This window comes from Callorhinus ursinus, unplaced genomic scaffold (assembly GCF_003265705.2).
Source record: "Callorhinus ursinus isolate GAN/ISIS: 27379988/994484 unplaced genomic scaffold, GSC_fseal_2.0 scaffold41, whole genome shotgun sequence".
Classification (NCBI taxonomy): Eukaryota; Metazoa; Chordata; class Mammalia; order Carnivora; family Otariidae; genus Callorhinus; species Callorhinus ursinus.
This window is the reverse complement of record NW_027397103.1, coordinates 8,217,037-8,235,841: the sequence shown is the minus strand read 5'-3', so window position 1 is coordinate 8,235,841 and position 18,805 is coordinate 8,217,037. Positions and strand designations below refer to the sequence as shown.

At 56.9% G+C, this 18,805-nt stretch overlaps 1 protein-coding gene across 1 annotated transcript in view; it reads left to right on the top strand.

Moving 5' to 3' along the window:
• The first annotated feature begins 156 nt into the window (after nt 1-156).
• DTX1 (deltex E3 ubiquitin ligase 1) overlaps nt 157-18,805 on the top strand; it is a 35,867-nt gene continuing 17,218 nt past the window's right edge. Inside the window, exons 1-3 of the mRNA XM_025889610.2 lie at nt 157-374; nt 888-1,887; nt 18,325-18,803. Of these exons, the coding sequence (XP_025745395.1) occupies nt 1,629-1,887; nt 18,325-18,803 (738 nt within the window). The 5' untranslated portion in view covers nt 157-374; nt 888-1,628. The remainder of the gene's footprint in view (nt 375-887; nt 1,888-18,324; nt 18,804-18,805) is intronic.

Genomic DNA, 18,805 nt, shown 5'->3' with positions numbered 1-18,805 from the left:
TCCCAGATGGGCCTAGCCGAGGATTTGGGGCGCCCCGGGGACTCGCGTGTCAGCGCCGGCGGCGCTTCGGGGCCCGGTCTGTCTCCTCCCCTTCCTCCTTCTCCGCCCCCTCCACCGCCCCTCCCCGGAGCGCCGCCGCGGCCGCCTCCCACCCGCGGGATCCCGGCGTCCAGAGCCGGCGCGTGCGTCCGTCGGTCGGCGGGGCAGTCTGTCCGCGCGCGGAAAGCCCAGCGCCCCGGCGTGCGGCGGCCGCCGGGCCTGGGAGGGAAAGGGCGCGGAGGCGGGACCGCGGCTCCCTCCCACTCCGGGGGGAGCCCAGGAGGCGGCGGTGCTGAAGCGCCAGCGGAGAAGGAGGCAGCACAGCGGAGAAGGCGGTGAGAGCTCGGGGTGCTTAGGGACCCCACCCCCGGCTCCTGCAGGGGACCGGCGCGCGCTGGGGGAGGTCTGGGCTGGGGAAGAGGGGGGGCTGGCACCCCCAGGACGGGAGGCAGCGATGATCCAGCTCCCGGCTGCGCCTCCTCGGTGACGCGACCCCCGAGGGGCCCTGGGCCGCGCCTGCAGCGCCGCGCGTCCTCGCGCATCCCCGCGCATCCCCGCGCATCCCCGCGCACCCTGCATCCCGGCCCGGGCGCGGGCCCCGGGGGAGGGGAGCGCTCGGGGAGCTGAGGAGGGGGCTCCGCAGGCGAGGAGCCTCGGAAACTCGCGCCCCCGGCCCCAGCCCTCCCTTCAGGCCTGCCCCGAGGGAACGCGGGCGGCGACCCCCTTAAGCCCCCCTTGCCGGCCCCCCCATCGGTTCCCCATTGTTCTCAGCCGATCGCTCTCCCGGGAAGGGGGAGGGGGTGCTGCGCTCTCCTCTTAAAGGGCCCTCTCCCCTTGTCTCCCGGCAGGTCGCGAGCACGAGTGGGGTGGGGCGTGCCCACGGGCCCCCGCCCCCCTCGTCCCCCCCGCCCAGCTCCGGAGCCGCAGCCGGGCCGGCGGGCCAGGGGTACGCGGCGCACCCTCCCCGGTGCGTTCTTCAGCCACCCAGGCCTACCAGGACGCCGTGTGGAGCAGGAACCGGGGGGAACTGGGACGCCCCCTTCAGCAGGAGCCGTCGGAGGGGCGGACCCGAGACCAGGCGAGGAGCCCCACTGGAGCCAGGCGCAGGGTCTGGGACGCAGTTGGAAGCGCAGAGGGCCGACCGGGCGCCGCAGAGCCAGCAGCAGGCTGGCCCGGCCCTCCTGGGTGACAGGCCCTGCGTGGCCGGCTGGGAAGAAGTGACTGGAGACCAGCAGAGAAGAGACTGGACCTAGAGTAGGGGCGGCTGCCTCACTCCCTTTCTGAGCCGAGGGAGCCAAGGAATTTAGAGCAGCGTTTCCCCATCACAAAAAAGACACTTGCTTTCCAGAGCAGCGCCTTTATCTGAGACAGCGCTGGGGGAAGGGGTCCTTGGAGCCTGGAGCTGCACCTCACACTCCTTTCACTGAGGCCTCGGGGCCTCAGAAAGGACCCCGAGTTAGAAAGGAGGCCGGTTGGCTCTTGCTGCCCCCCTCCCTGGGGAGAGAGGAAGTTCCCTGCCTGCCCCCAGGCCCAGGAGGAGCTGGGCCGGTCCTAGTGGGGTCCTGGCCCCTGAGGCTGCAGCAGCGGCCATGTCAAGGCCAGGCCAGGGTGTGATGATGCCCGGGAGCGGGCTGGGCTTCCCACCGCAGAATGTGGCCCGGGTGGTGGTGTGGGAGTGGCTAAATGAGCACAGCCGCTGGCGGCCTTACACGGCCACCGTGTGCCACCACATCGAGAATGTGCTCAAGGAGGACGCCCGCGGTTCCGTGGTCCTGGGGCAGGTGGATGCCCAGCTGGTGCCCTACGTCATCGACCTGCAGTCCATGCACCAGTTTCGCCAGGATACAGGTGAGCAGACTCGCCCCCACTCCACTCCCCCCAGCACCCCCACCTGTCCGGCCAGGCTGAGGCTGAGACTACACCACCATCACCACCCTTCAGGGTGGAATTCTGGAATCCCCACAGCATCCCTCAGGAGGGGAGAACTGCAGGAAGGCTGGTCTGTTGATCCAAAAAAGGGACAGCCTAGCCTAGTCCAGCTGAAGACTTGGGTTCCAGTCCGGCTTCTTGTATTAGTTGTAGCGCCTTGGGCGAGTCATATCACCTCTCTTGGCCTCAGCTTCCTCATCTGTAAAATCTGTGGATCAATGTCTCCCATAGCTGTGTGAGGATTAAATAAAATCGTGCTCACCGAGCTCAGGATCTAGAAAAGCATTAGCACCCAGGAAGAGGGCTTTCCATGTACTTCCTCATTTGATTCTTTTCTAACAGTCACAGGCACTAAGTCTTATTATCATATAATTATTATTATTATTATTATCAGTCCCATTTTACAGATAAAGAAACTGAGTCTCACAGAAACTGAGTGATTTCAACTCAGAGCTGGGATTTAAGCCCAGGCAATTGAATTCCAGAGCCAATGCTCTTGACAGGTTTCCTGCACTGGCTCCAGGTGTTGGTGCCGGGACGGTGTGATGGGGGGAGGGATAGTGGTGGCGGTGACGGTGGGCGTGGGGTGGCAGTGGTAGTGTTGACTGTGGAATTGCCGGTGTTGGCTTTGATGGTTGCGTTGGTGGTTGGCTTGGGAGGGGAGATTGTGATGGGGCAGTAATGGTGGAGAGAATGAGGTTGGTGGCTGTGTGATAGGTGAGGATGGTGATAAAGATGGTGAGGTCCACGTTCAGCATTCGTGTTCTGGAAACGTGCCATCGCTGTGGAGATCTCTCTGCGTCATTGTTGCTTGGTGGTCTCTGACAAGCTTGGTGGGCAGTGGGGGATGGTGAGTGCCTGCCTCAGGGAAGCTGCCAAAGAATCCTTGGCATGTTCGACCCCAAGGACCAGTGATGGAAGTTTGCGAATCCTTGGTTGACAGAATGCACGTAACAGCCTTGGAGATAGTAGGACGCGTCCCTGCTCTCTAGAGCCGTTCAATACGGGCGCTACCAACCACATGTGGCTATTTAAATTCATGTCGAATAAAATTAAATAAACTTTAAAATTCAGCCCCTCAGTCCCACTAGCCCCATTTCAAGTGCTCAATGGCCACATGTGTCTCATGGCTACCATATTGGACAGCATAGATCCAGAACATTACCATTTTCACAGAAAGTTCTAGGGGACAGCTATGCTCTAGAACATTGCTTGGTGCCTACAGAGTGGTCACCAAGTGTGGAAACACAGATGAATTCATAATACATGGTTTTAGTCCATCTGTTTTCATAACTCCAGGCATTGACTGCAGTCACTGGTGGTGCCAGGCATCCATTCATACTATCATACAATCACTTATTGATCTCACGGTGTGTCAGACCCTGTGCTAAGCACTAGAAAAAAAATGCATGGAGCAAGACAGACAGAGTCCTGAGTAGAGGTTCACTGGAGGACCTACACTGGAGGTCCCAGAGAGCAAGCAAACACATAATTCACAGATAATCAGTTGCAGGTCTGAGAACATGAAATAAATCTGGGGTCGGGGTGGTGATGGAAATCTGAAGAACGAGTGAAGGGAGCAGTGTTCCAGGCAGCAAGAACAGCCAGTGCAAAGGCCCTGTGGCAGGAAGGAGCAGAGTACGTTCAAGTCGACTGTGTGTAGAGTGCGGTGAACGAGAAGGTGGTGCAAGACGATGTTGGAGCAGGGCATGGAGAGCCATGAAAAGGGCTTTGAATTTTCTCCAGACAGTAGAGAACATCACCATTGAGCCCTCCTGCCCATTCTTCCAGAGAGGTGCTGAGTCCCTGATAGAGAAGTGAGAAATGCTAGGCATCCCCTGCCCCATCCATCTGGTTTATCCCCAAACCCTTCTCTGGTGCAGGGCAGAGGTTGGACATCAGGAGGAGGAGGGTTTTCTCTTTGGCTTGGTGTTCGGCTTTCTGTAGTTTCAGAGCTCTCACTGGGTGTGGAAATTTTCCAGGGTCCGGCTTGGAGGGTGGCCCTTAGAGGCAGGGATAGCCCCCCACCCACCCCAAGGCTGCCAAGATAACCACTCGGTCTTTGATCCCTCTTTTGGGTCCCTTTTCTATCCCCAGCACCCCTACTTGGGCTCCTAGCTCCCCAAACTGCCTCCACTCCCCGCTTTGGCAGTCCCCTTATTCTCAACGGCATCCCTTTTATGGTTCAGCCTCGCTGAATCCCCCAGAAGTTCAGCTTCAGTTACTTCCCTGCACTTCCTCCCCAGAGCTGTTCACCCACACCTGCCCCCTGTTTGCCGGAAAAGGGAAAAAAAAAAAAAAAAAACACTTATCCCTCAACAGGCTCCTGGGAGGCTGCCAAGACCCCCCAGTGAGGGAGGAAGGCCTGGAAACCTATGGGGTGGAGGGTGGGGCACCTTGGTTGTGGAAAACTGTTGGAGGGAGGGACTAGATGCCTCCGCACCAGACACGTTATCATGTGCCCCCTGCTTTTCCCAGAAGTAAGACAATGTCAAGAAAGGACATATTGTTCTCACGGGTAATGGTCAAGGAGAGAGCCTCAAGCAGGTGACCTTAGCTCTCCATGCCTCAGTTTCCACATTTATGGAATAAGCAAGAGTATTGCCTTGCTAGCAGGTTGTTGGGTAATGGAGAAAACCAAGCTTGTTATTTTATCCTACAAACGTTGACTGATCACCCACCATGTGCCTAGCATGTGCTAAACACTACGGATGCACAAGAAATGGGTAGGAAATGCTCAGTCTTGAAAAGACTATTATTCTCTGTCTTTCTCTCTCTCTCTCTCTGTCACACACACACACACAAAACAATATAAAGTTAGAAAACCCAAAGCTCTCATATATGTACTGAAATGAACACAGTGTCTATCTAGATTTTCTAATTATAGGGACGCCTGGGTGGCTCAGTTGTTAAGCGTGTGCCTTCAGCTCAGGTCATGATCCCGGGGTCCTGGGATCGAGTCCCGCATCGGGCTCCCTGCTCAGCTGGGAGCCTGCTTCTCCCTCTACCTGCTGCTCTCCCTGCTTGTGTGCTCTCGCTCTCTCTCTCTTGCTCACTCTCTCAAATAAAAAAAAAATCTAGATTTTCTAATTATAAAATTCTTGATAAGTTCACTGAAGCTGAACCTGAACTTGGTTTGGGAGAAAGTAGCAGTGAGCCCTAGCTTTGCTGGTGCCATAATGCTGGGAGCCGACAGACTTTCTGATAAGGTCAGATAGTAAATAAGAGAGTAAATATCTTAGCCTTTGTGGGCCATACTGTCTCCGTTGTAAGTGCTCATCTCTCCCATTGTAGTATAAAAGCAGCCATAGATGGGAAGCAAATGAACAAATGTGGCCATGTTCTAATAAAACCCATTGTAGACACTAAAGTTTGAATTTGTAAAATTTTCACAAGTCATGAAATAGTCTTTGTTTTCCAACTATTTAAAAATGTAAAAACCACTCTTAGATCATAAGCTGTGCAAAAGCAGGCCATGGGTAGATTTAGCCCACAGGCTACAGTTCCCCAACCCCTGCTCTCTCATGTTCTTAACCTGCCCCTGGGGTAAGAGAGCCGAGGCCCACCGGGCATAGCATATACTGAACTATACACCTCATGGTGGGTACCACGGTGCACACATGTGTGCGTCCACACACGCAACACCAACCCGCTTGGATGCCACTGACACACAAATACCCTATCTATGTGTCTTTTGTGCAACTAGCGGAAGGAAACCCAGGTGTCAGGCTCGGACCACAGGAGAGAGGCCAGGCCCGGTCCCATGGGGGCTTCTGTTTGTTCAGCTGCTGCCTGCTCACCTCTTCCCTGCTGGGCTGTTTTCATCACTCCCCACGGGAGGTGAGGTTCCCTTTGAAGCTCTTCAGGTCCAGAGCCCACGTGCGGGGGAAGGCTGTGACCCTGGGCCACGTGATGTTAGATCCCTCACAGTGGTGTCCTAGGCACAGGGCTGGAAGGGAGAGCCAGGGATAGGCGAGGGATAAGGCAGGTGCCCCTTCACAGGCGTGTGCTCTGTGATATCATGATCTTCTTCTTGCTGGTTCCCCAAAGCTTCCCTCATCTTCCTTGGTCTTGAGCTGCCCCTACCATGGGCAAATCAAGATTTCACAAATGGGAAACCCAGGTCAATAGGTTTGCCCAGGTGGGTGCAGCAACTGGTGGCAGAGGTGGACCCAAGGGTCATGGCGGTCTTGGGGGGAGGGGCTGGCTCCCACTAGCGGTGGGGAAGTAATGTGGGAGCCGCTTTCTGCCTCCCTTGCAAGGCCACAACTTCCCTGAAGGTAATTGTCCCCTACCCTGCCATTGGGGTGGCGGCTTCTGAGGGCCTCACCCAGACCCCAGATTTTCCACCTGGTCCCCACAGCTGGACAGCGATGTGACTTAGCCACTTCCCAGGCAACTCCCAGATTCCTCCCTGGACTCACATGGCTGGGACGAGACGGGCCCCCCTTCTGACTGATGGTGTCTCCCATTCTCTTCTCCCTCTGCAGCTAGGGGCACTGATGGCAGCCTTCTGCCCATTCTGTAGATGGGACGGCTGAGGCTGGGAGAGGCCAGGCTGGAGACCATCCACAGCTGCTGTCCCCAAGGCTCAAAGCATGGCTGCACCAGCACTCGCAAACCATGGGGCTGGAGAGACAGGGGGTGGCTGTTTTCAGTTGCCCGAGCCTACATCATTCATTCTGCAGGGAGCTTGGGCTCCACTCAGCCCTGGTCACTGCCCTTATGGGAATGTCCAGTCTGGGGACCTGCTTAGGCTGTTGGAAACCAGAGGGGGCCCCCCAGAGAGAGGCCATAACCAGGGAAAGCACCGCCAGAATTTAGACTCCTAGGCAGGCCATTGTTACAGATGGAGAGACTGAGGCCCAGAGAGAGTGAGTGACTTGCCCAAAGTCACACAGCCATTCAGCCCCAAGCTGGAATCCAGGCTTCTCAGACAGGTCTCAGGGATGGAGAACAAGGTAACATTCAATGCTGGGCTGAGAGAGTCCCCTCCCCCTTCTCCCTTGAGAGCTCTGTTAGGGCTTATTGTCAGGGTCTAGTCCAAGGCAGGAATGGCCTGTGCAACGCCAGAGACCTCCGGGACGAGCTCCCTAGTTACAGGACCCCTTGGGGCCCCCTCCCAGCCAATCTGTGAGGCTGCCCCTGGGCTTGACAGCAGAGGCAAGAAGGACAATGCGTGTTTGGGCAGGGAGGAGTCCATCCCATGGTGGCAGCAGGTCCAACGAATCCATTCATGGCTGTCTCCCACTACCACCTGTCAGACTACCTCCATTTCCACCAGTACAGACCCACCCTTTTGGCCTCTAGATGCTTTTCTGGCTCCAGGAGCCTCTTCTGGTAATGTAAACTCATCTTCACTTTTATCTGACAGCTCAGTGGTGCCTGCTCAGTAACAGGCGCTGGGCTGGGTCCTGAGGACTCAGAGAGAGGGACAGGGCCCTTGCCAGACTGATTTCAGAGTCTCCTGAAGGCCAAGGCAGACACATAGCATGGGAATAGCAGTTGAACCCTCTGACTCAGATATAGAGCCAAATTCCAGCTTGGTCCTTTGCTGGCTATGTGACCATGGACAAACACCCTAACCTCTGGTAGCCTCTGTTCCCTCCTCGGTAAAGTGGGAATGACAATAGTCCCTACCCAAGAGGGGTGTCATGAGGATTAAATGAGATGATACAGGTAAAAGCACGAAGAATATTACTTTGCACATAGTTATCACTCATGCTCAAGTAGGGAAAAGATTTAAATACTCCACAGGAGAGGTGCAGGTTGCCTTCAGCCAGGTAATGTGGGCAGTGTGAGCCTGGGGGCTCTGAGAGAGAGGACTTCCTTGAGGACAGGTCCTCCAAGAGTCTGCATGGTCTGAGGAACACTTTCAGGTAGAGGAAGCAGCATCAGCAAGGTGCTGGAGGAGACCTCAGGCCCAGGTGGAAGAGGGAGGCTGTGCGGGAAGAGGGGAGGGGGTAAGGGAAGCCTCTTGGGTCCCACTGGGCACCAAAGGGCTGCCAGCTGCTAGCCTTTAGCGGGGGTGGGGGAGAGGGGGGCCCCAGGGGACCCAGAGCCATGCTGCAGGACCAGCCTCGTTAATCACGCGCCCTCGCAAGCCAGAGCTGAAGAAGGCTGGGCGGGGGCTGAAGCAGGCACGTCCTGACAGCCCGTCGGGTTCCCTCCGCCCAGCCAGTGGGCATCGCCCCATTTTCCACACAGCAAAGCTGAGGCTCAGAGGGTGGGGAGCCTGAGCTAAGAAGAGGTGGGTGGGACATTCAGATCCGGGTCTGCCGCACCCACCCTGTGCCAGGCCTGGCAGCTCCAGCACCTTGGACAGCGCTGCCAGCACCCCGCACACGCGTTGGGGCGGGTGGGGGGTTTGGGGGTATCCTGGGTCAGAGGCCCCTCACAGCCAGCTCTTTCCCGCTCCTCCCCTGCCCCCCGCCCCTCCTTCTCCGCGCTGCGTCCTTCCGAGGGAGCTGTGGAGTCTGACCCAGAGGTGAGGGAGGTGATGAGCACTGTGGCGGGGGAGGGAGCGGGCGCTGATGGGCGCTATTATCAGTAAGGTGGAGTCTGGGCCTGATAAAGGCCGTGGCGTCAGGGACGGTGATGGTGGCTGTCGTGGGGAGGGGACGGGGGACAGTAGGGGTTTCGTGGGGGTGGTGATGGAGGGTGGGAAGAAGATGATAAGGAGTGAAGGAGGAGGCATGGGAGTTCTAATGGGGAGGTGATAGCACACATGACTGGAGGGTAATGAGGAGGGGTCAGGGTAGGGAGGTGATGGGGCAGAAACTGCTCACAGCAACAGTGCCCACTCGGGCCGTGGGCGAGGGGGTCCCTAGTTCCCCTCCCCAGTGTGGAGTTCTCAGGGTGTGGAGGGTGCCCAGGGCCCTCCCCAGCTCCCTTCCCCCAACATCCATGTCTCCCAGGGCCTCCTTCTTTCCACTAACTCCTACATCACACCCCAGGGTAGCCACCCCCAGGACAGCCTCCAGGGCCCAAGACAGTCATCCCCCCCACCCCGTAGCTCCCACAGCCTCCTGATTGACACAGACACCCCCACCAGCCCCCGGCTGCCCCAGGCTGAATCCCGCTGAGGACGTGGGGCCCAAAAGCTGGATCTGGCTGCCTCAGGGAGCCTTACTGGTGAGGCCCAGGCTCTAGGGTCGCTCCCCAGCAGCTCTCTGGTATTGGTGGGGGGAGGAGGGGAGCAGGCTTGTGACTTTGGGTAAACTGCCCTCCCTCCCTTCTCTGTGATGTGGCCCCGGCAACAGTACCTATCGCAGGGAATTGTGGTCTGTATTCATTCCTTCATGCAGGCAGCAGGAAGGTAATGAGCACCTACAATGTGCCAAGCACTGTCCTAGGCCCTGAGGATGCAGCAGCGAACAGGACAGACAAACGCCTGCCCTCAAGGCCCTTCTATCTGGTGTGATACAGGAGGCCAGACACCAAGGAGGTCCCAGGATGTGGGGCTGTTCCTCACCTCGGGGCCCCATGAGTGACCAGGTTGGGGGCTTAGTCTTCTCTGGATCCTGGATGGCTGTGTCCTCGCTCTGCCACCCTGGCTAAGCTCCTCTCCCTCTCTGGGCTCCTCGCATTGTAGCTCTGGAGCTGCTCCAGGCTGCCACCTCCACCTGCCCAGGCGGTAGTAGCAGGCCGACGATGGGGTATGGGTGGGAGGGAGTCTGGCACCGGGCCCTGGAGCTGAATGCCCTGAAATGCGGAACAAAGGACAAGGCAATCAAAGGAGGCAGCGCTGGTGGCCAGGCCAGTCCTGCCAGCAGCCGCAGCATAGCCACTGCTCCTCCCGATGACAGGCTGTGCCCCGCCACTGCTGGGCCTTTGTCCCCTGTCCCTCCCACCGCAAGCAGAACACGCCAGAGGAAGCATACAGTTTACCTGAAATCACACCATTATGGGGCCCTCCTTCTAGAGAGGCTCCGCTCTTCTAGAGAATGAGGGTTCGTTCATGCCAAGGTGTTTGTTACCTGATACAGTGGAATTAAGAGAAGGGGTCTGGGCTCAAGAGCTGCCTCTAATTTCTAGGGTATTTGGGCCAAGTCCCTGCTTTTTCTGGGACCCGGTTCCCCCACCTTGACAGAGGCTGAAAACTCAGATGCTTACGGAGCCTGGGCAGCTAATAGAAGTGTGTGCAGTGGCTGGGAAGGCAAAGGTTTTCAACTGTTGTTCTTTAGTGCTTGGTACACAGCAGGTGCCCAATAAATACTCGAACCCATGAATGTGGTGGCGGTGGCCACGTTAGTTTCTGCTAACGGTTGCCAAGGAGGCCAGTCCCTGTGGTCACATCTTTGGATATTTTGGGATTTTTGAAATCCAGACTTGAGTGAGTCTACCCCAGTTTTTAAATGCTGGTCATTTTTAAAAACGTAAATAACGTGCCAACCAAAACAAACTCACATCCACCACTAACTTGCAATCTCCAAGCTAGTCATCTGTAGCATTCAGTTAGGTTCCCTCACATATATTTGGTCCTTCCTTCCTTCATTCAGCTAGCATTTTCTAAGTGCCTATCCCTATGTTCCTGGCTATCAGGGGATGCTAACGTGGCCGAAACCCAGCCCAATTTTTGAGAGGCTCCCAGGCTGGAGGGAACACAGCCTCAATATTTTAGTGAGCTATGTGCTTTAACGGGGGTACCGCAGGTGCAAGGTGCTATGGGAGCCCCAAGAAGGGTGTGATTCTCCCTAAGGATGGCAGAGAAAATTCCAAGAGGATAGAGCTTGGGCTGAGCCAGGAAGATTGCTTGGGGACTCGGCAGGGAGGAAAGCGGGGTGGGTGAATGGAGTGTCAGAGGGAGCGGCGTGTGCAAATCCGCAGAGGCACAAGCATGCACGATGTGTTCAGAAAATAACTAGAAGTTTGGTGTGGTTAGAGTATGAGCCTGCACAGACAGCTTGTGATGGGTCTCAGAGAGGAGCTGAAGAGCTTAGACCGATTCCGAAGGGCGCTAGGGAGCTGATGGGTACTGAGCAGAGGAGTGATGTGGTCAGACTTGAGTTTGGCTCTGGCTGCCACGTGAGCATGCACTGCAGGGTGCAGAGGGTGGAAGCCGGCACACAGGGCAGAGGCTACCTCGGTAGTTGAGGCCAGCCCTAATGGTGGCTTGGACCGGGGTGGTGGTGGTGGTGGAAGTGGGTAGAAGTCCAGACCCCTCTGGGTTAAATCCTGGCTTCATAACATAGTAGCTGTGTGACTTGGGGCAAGTCACTCCACCTCTCTGTGCTGTAGCATTTGTATAATGCAAGATAATAACGGTGCTGTTCTATAGCGCGTTGTGTGGACTAAGAGTTGGCCTCCTGAAGTGCTTAGGTCAGACCCTGGCGCGTAGTAGGCCCTTGGTGGGCATTTACTACTCTTACGATGTCTACTTCAGAGATGAGGAAGGAGAGGCTCAGAGCAGTCGGGTCAGTTGCCCAGGGCCACACAGGGCTCCAGGAGCTGGAGGCTGTCTGTTCCTTCTGTTCCCCACCCCCTCGTTTCCTCTTGCAGCTGTTGCTCCTAGTGCCAGGGGGGCCGAACCCAAGTGCGCTAGAAGCCCCACTCGCAGCCCATACAGTGGGCACAGCCCGCTGCCGGCAGCCTGCGGGACAAGGGCCTTTTGGACCCCATTTGAAGGCAGCAACCTCTCCCAGTGCCAGGCAGCCCCTCGGCCTTCCCTGCCCCTCCCCTCTCCTCTCCACGGCCCTGGCCTGGCTGCCGGCCGACCCTGGGGAGCCTGGGCCAGCTCCAAACGTGCAGAAACCACTAATGGGCCACGGCTCTGCCTGATGAGTCCCCTGGGAGAGTTTGAAGGCAAACAGAATGCTGCGGGATTATTGATCCCAGGGTGTGGGCTTGGGGAGGGGCGCCCTGGAGCCAGAGCCTGCAGATCCCAGCCTGGCCCCTGCCCTAGCCACCCCTCCTCATCTTCTCAAGGAGCCTGACTTCCAAATGGGGCTAAACCCCATTGGGCCGATGTGGAGACTGGGGGGGCACCCGTGACCCCCCAGCGCAGGAGTTGACACAGCAGAAGCATTTGATAAATCGGGATGGTTGAAGGTGCTGCTGTTTGCTGTCAGGGGGGGCTGGCCATGCAGACAATCGGGGGGGGTTAAGGGAGAGGACCTCTATTCTGGAAGGTCAAATAGCAGGCTGGAGCCTCAGCCGTGTGCCTTGACCAACTTCCGTGCCTCAGTTTCCTCCTCCGGGAAACAGGCTCGTGGGAGCAGAGCAGTAAAGGGAACAGCCATGGGAGCCAGGCAGCCAGATAATGGGGTCTGGCGAGACCACTTGGGCATCTTCTTAAACTGCTGTGCCTCCATTTCGTCGCCCCTAAAATGGGGTAAGTATATCCCTACCTCATCAGGCTATCATGAGGATTACATGAGTTGACACAAACCGGAGCCACAGAACTGTTGGTGTTATGATTACTTCTGGGTTGGTGGAGCAGTCAGTAAAGTCCCTCATTGGGGCCCAGCATTTAGTGGGTGCTCAACTCATGCTCAACCCACTGCCCAACCTCCGGTCACAGGCCTGCAACAGGACACCCTCCACCTGACAGGAAGTCCCATGACCACCTCCCACGGGGCCCTCTTTCCCACTGGGGTCTGGGTTCCCCCAAACTGAGATCACTTTCCTGCAGGAAGCCACCCTCAGAGGGAGGGGTCCCCTCCTGGCCTCGGGGCTGACTCCGTTCAGGGAGGAGCCCTTGGAGGCCGAGGGGAAGGCAGGAGGGCATGGGGCCCTCCCTTCTCTACAGTCAGCTTCTTCTTAATGCCAAAAGCTGGGTGCTAAGATACCCACACAGCCCACCTCCAGGAAGGGGGTCAGATCAGCACCACATTCTCAGGGCAGAAACCTCTCACAGCTAAACCCAGAGAGCGAAGCTGAGGTAGTGAGTTCCCCATCGCTGGGGGTATCCTAGGCTGGGCTACTGCTTAGCTGGGTTGAACCCCTGAGAACCAGTCCACCCTGGACTTTCCTTTATTCCATGAATGGAGCATCAGTCCCCCAGCCCTCCCAAGGTTTCATTTCTCTGGGCCTCAGTTGCCTCACCTGTAAAACGGAAATAATCTTGGTCCCTCCCTGGAAGAAACCGTGTGCAAGGAGAAAATGAGTTAGTGAAGGAAAGTGCCGAGCGCAGCATCTGACACACAGTAGGTGCTCAATAAATGCTTGCTCCGCTGTTACTGCTGTAGCTACTGTCTGCCCCCTCGGCTCTCCTCCCGGCTCTTCCCTGTCTCTTGGCCTCACTCTCTTGTGCTCCCTGACTCTCCATGGTGCTCTCAGTCTCTAGGTCTGGGCTTTTGTTTCTTTAGGTCTCTCCTACCTGGTCTCGCGCTCTGCCCCCAGCTCTCCTGGTACCCCCTTGCTGCAGCACTTCCCATTTTGATCGAGGCCTCCCTTTGGCAGTCTCTCTGTGCATGTGTGTCTCTCTGTGTCTCTGCACCTCCCTCCCCCCGCCACATCTCTCCCTCCCCACTGTGTTTTGATCTCTCTGCTTGTCTCTGCCCCAGGCGTGAACCACTCACTGGCTGCAGTGGCCGCGGCCACCCCCACGCCCGGTCTCCCGGGCCCAGCTCCTGAAATCCTCCAGCTGACATTTGGCCAAAGCCCCTTTTCCCTCAGTGCAGCTGGAACAAGATTGGAATTTTTCAACCAAACATTCTTAAGAAACGAAGGGGAGTTTGGGGGACAGACAACAAAAGCAGACACAGAAAAACAGGACCAGAAATGGTCCGTGCTTGACACAGGTCCCTAATGGCCACGGGAGCACGCCTCCCCGCCGCCCCCCCCCCCCCCTGTCGCTGTGGTCACTGCAGCTGGGCGCCCTGGGGGCCCAAGAGGGAAGTGGTCTGCTCAGGGACACCCAGCGGAGTGGGTGGGTGAGAAAGACCAGCTGTGCTTCCAGGCCCCCAGTTTCCCAGGCTGAAGAACCTCCGGCCCCATCTTAGACCCATTGTTCTGGCCAAAAATCTAGGCCAAAGCCACTGGGGAGAAGTGTTCCTGCTCCCTTGGAAATCTGAAGATCACAGCCCAGGCAGGTCACCCGGGACCCAGCCGGCCCCCCTCGGCCTGGTCCCCGGCCAGCCCGAGCCCAAGGTGGATGGATGGGCGGGCGGCAGTCATGCACGACAGGGTGCAGGGCCCAGCAGGGAGGATGGCAGCTGCCCTAATTACTCCAGCTCTCCAGGTTCCAATCCCATTTGAAAAGGACTCCAGGGACGCAGCCTTTAATAACTACCAGTAAACAGGCAGGAAAATCGATACCTGGTAAATAGAGCCCTGGCGAGAGGGACGCCTGGGCTGGCTGGCCCTGACCTGCTGGGAGGGGCTCCTGGAGTCCTTCGTCGTGGGGCTGGCCAACACCGGCCTTTCCAGCCCTGTCCCCGCTTCCCCTTTCCACTGCCTCTGAGCCCTGACCTGTGCCAAGTAGGCTGCCTGTTTCCATTGCAGACACCTCCTTTGCACAAGGATCTGTGCCTGGTGCTGGGAACACAGGCGTGGGTCCGACCTGGTTCTTGCCCTCCTGAAAGTCATCCACCAGCAAAGGAGATTAAGAACAACAATGAATGATTTAATGACAATGCAAGGACACTTGGGCAATATAAAGCTGCATGTGCCAGCCATAGCAGCAGAAACAGAAAAGCAAGTCCAGGAAGAGGGGGACACAGGGAGGGTTTTGTTGGATGAATAGGAGTTCACCAAGTGAACGAGAGCTGGGACATGGGGAGTGAGGGTAATGTATGTAGTAATAACAGCTGTCTTAGTTAACATTCATTGAGCACCTACTGTGGCCAAGCTCTCTGCTGAGCACCTTATGACCAGCATTATCTTGTTTTGTCCTACAGTAATTCTCTGGGGGTATGTATTCATACCCCCATTTTACAGATGAAGACACTGACGCTATGTGTGGAGCCAGGATTTGCACATGGCCCATGAGATTTCTGAATTGTTTCTCTCAACCACTTCATTCTGCACCTCCCATCTCCGACCCCACCCTGCCCAACTCAAGACCTGACACCCAGAGGTTAACGAAAGCAAGTTCCCATCCTTTCCCTTACCATCTGGGGGTTATACCTTCCAGGTAACACAGCGCCTTAACCCTCACTAGGAGGCTCAGGGCGGGACTTCAGGCACATCAGACCTGAAGATCATCTCTCACGAGCCCTCATTTTGCAGACGGGCAAACAGACTCTGGGAGGAGAAGACCAGCAGCACTCAGGAGCAGAGCAGGAACAGGATCCAGAAATGTTTCCTCTAACCCCCTCTCAGGCCTGCCCTGGAGGAACAGCATTGTCAAGGAAAAAATCGATATGCACACACTCAATTAAAATGATAAATCAGGCATCAGAATGAGGCAGCCCAGGAGACGGGGGGGGGGGGTTGTTCACGTGATCGGCTTGAACAATACAGGAGTCCAGGGACTCCATCCTCACAGGTCTCTCTCACGTCCACAGCTGCAGCTATCTGCCTTGATTTTCCCAGCTCTCGGGGTCTGGGCATTTGACAGAGGCAGGGGTAGTCCATAACCCTTGGGATTCTGACGGAGGAGAGAGAGCAGAAGACAAGCTGTTCTAGCCCTGCATAGGGACCCAAGTGAAGGTCAGGGAGAGTCTATGCTCAGGAGAGAGAGAAGCCTGAGCAAGGCAGGGGGAGGCGGTGGTCTTCAGGAAGGTCCGTGGTGGGTCCCCACCCATCTGGCTGCAGATCCCTGGGCCAGGCACCTTGGGGTTATGCCAGTTAACAGCCGAAATGTACTCCACGTTGTGAGGGTCTGCTGTCTGCCAGGCTCTGTGCTTGGCACTGGGGTATAGCAGTGAGCAAAGCAGTCAAGGTCCCTGACCTCTTGGGCTGACAGCCAGGTGGGAAGAGACAGAGAATAAAGAAAGTATGCAGATGGATGTATCGTATCAGGTAGTGCTGAGTGCCAAAAGAAAAAGAACACCCGGCAAGAAGATGGCAACCAGGACACCTGGGTTAGAAGGTGGTCTGGGAAAGTCTTTCTAAACAGGTGACATTGGAGCAGAGACCCAAAAGGAAGGAGGAAGGAAACTAGGAGAACATCTGGGGCCCCCCAAGTAATATTCCAGGTGGAGGGAACAGCAAATGTAAAGCCCTGAGCCTGGACAGTGCTTGGGGTGTTGGAGGAATGGCAAGGAGGCCAGGGTAGCTGGAGTGGAGTGAGTGAGAGGGAGGTGGGAGGTAATAAGTCAGAGAGGAAGACCGGACTTTGTAGACTCACGGGAGGAGTTTGGTAGACGATGGGGGCTTTGGAGGTCATAGCGAGGACTTTGGCTTTTATTCCCAGTAAGAGGGGAGGCCATGGGAGGATTTTGAGCAGAAGAAGGGTGTAATCTGATTTGCATTGAAAAAGATTCCTCTGGCTGCCAGGTGAGGAACAGACTACAGAATGCAAGGGCAGAAGCAGAGGCCAGTCATGAGTCTACTGCAACAGTCCAGGCAGGAGAGAGACAGTGGGTTAGACCAGGTAGAATCACTGCAGTGAGAAGTGGTCAGGCCTGGGATGTATCTGAAGGTAGAGGGGACTGGGTCTACTAATAGACTGGATGTAAGGTATGAGGTAAGTCAGGGATGAGTCCAAATTTTGGGGTGGGTGGCATTGGGGTGCAAGCAGCTGGAGGGATAGAGCTCTATCCAGCATTTGCAATGAGAACCACTTCAGGAGGAGCAGGTTCAGGGTGGGGAAGCATCAGAGTTCTGCTTTAGCAGGGGTGAGTTTGAGATGCCCGTTGGACCTCCTCAGGAGCGTGCTGAGGAGGCAGCTGGATCCACGGCTCTCAGAGGGAGAGGGTGGGTCAGGAAAGGATGGATTTTGGAATCACCAGAGTGGTCCTTTTCACAACCTCACAGGGAGGTGTGGGGTTGCTTACGCCCATTTTAGAGATGAGAAAGCTGGAGCTCAGGGATGTTGAGGCATGGGACCACAGTCACAGAGCCGGCACGTTGGGCAGTGGAGCCTTGAAGTCTGTCTGCCTCCCAGCCCCTGGTGCCTAGCCCAGTCCCTGGGCTCTGTGGCTCTTCTCACTGAATCCTCCCGGCAGCTCTGTGCAGGGGGGGAGGGCGCATCATGAGCTCGGCATCACCTTCATTTTCGAGCTGGGGCCACCAAGACCCAGGCAGGCTGAAGGGACTTGCCCACAGCTGAGAAGCAGTCAAGTGTGCAGCCTTCCTGCAGGTGTGCCAAGTGAGCCCAGCAAAACTATCCCTCCACAGTGGTCCCAAGGCACAGAGTAGGCTAAAGCCTCTGAGAAGTCCTGCAGCCTGGACCTCGCCTTATCTCTATTTTCATGCACTGTGCCAGGGAGCCCCTAGAGCTTTGGGAACATGAAGCAGTGGTTGAGAGCAAAACTTCAATGCCCTCGTTTTTCAAATGGGGGCATGAATACCCACCTGGCTGGGGTTATCATGTGGTTCTGTGCATTTTCAATGAGCACTGGGCATGGAGCCCTCCAGAGAGCCGTCAGCAGATGTCTGTTAAAGGAAGGAACACAACAAACAGATGAATAAAAAACAAAGGAATTGGTGGTCTGCAGGAATGAGCAAAAGTCATGAAGGAACACAAGAGTAGCCACACCCCAAAAGGCTCAGGGTCTGAACTAGGGAATGCATTCATACACTCAGCAATGATCTGTTGAGAGCGCCTACTGTGTGCAGGTGCTGGGGACACAGCAGGGAGGAAAATGAAGTCCCTGCCTTGGTGACATTCTAGTGAGAGGAGACAGAAAACAAGATAAATAGGTAAAATATAACTTATGCCAGATGGAGAAAACCAAGCAGGGATGGAGAGAGAGAAAAGGAAGTATGTGGAGGGGTGGCAATTTTTAAATAGGGTGGCAGTAAATGAGGGAATGGCTGAATGCATGAATTAAATTAGGGAGTGAGAAGACATGCAGTGAGAAGCATAAGGGATGACTGCAGGCATGGGTGAAGGATCTAATGAAAGAATTATTGAATGAACGAACCCAGGAAGATATGAATGCAAGAACTAAGGCGCGAATGAATGAATGAACAAATGAGCCAATGGAAGAGTGGTTGAGTGAAGAGATGAATTTGTGCTTGAATTAAAGCACCGATGAGAGGATGGATGAATGAAGGAAGTTTGGAACGAGGCAAGAAGGCCAGCCTGCCCGCCACTGCTCGCATGGCCATGGCCCGGCTGTCCCTGCGCCCCGCACCTGGGTCCGAACAGCCCCCGCACCCCCTCGCCCCCGCCCCACTCCCCACTCCCCCGGGGCCTGTGCGGCCACCGCTCCGGTGTGGGTGCTGACCCCGGAGGGTGGGGGGGTGCCCCCCCCCCCCCCCCCCCCCCCCCCCCTGACCGCCCTCCCCTTGTGAGCGCAGGCACCATGCGGCCCGTGCGGCGCAACTTCTACGACCCGTCGTCGGCGCCGGGCAAGGGCATCGTGTGGGAGTGGGAGAACGACGGCGGCGCGTGGACGGCCTACGACATGGACATCTGCATCACCATCCAGAATGCCTACGAGAAGCAGCACCCGTGGCTCGACCTCTCGTCGCTCGGCTTCTGCTACCTCATCTACTTCAACAGCATGTCGCAGATGAACCGCCAGACGCGCCGCCGCCGCCGCCTGCGCCGCCGCCTGGACCTCGCCTACCCGCTCACGGTCGGCTCCATCCCCAAGTCGCAGTCGTGGCCCGTGGGCGCCAGCTCGGGCCAGCCTTGTTCGTGCCAGCAGTGCCTGCTGGTCAACAGCACTCGCGCCGCCTCCAACGCCATCCTGGCCTCGCAGCGCCGCAAGGCGCCGCCCGCGCCCCCGCAGCCGCCGCCGCCGCCCCCGGGAGGGCCGCCGGGCGCGCTCGCGGT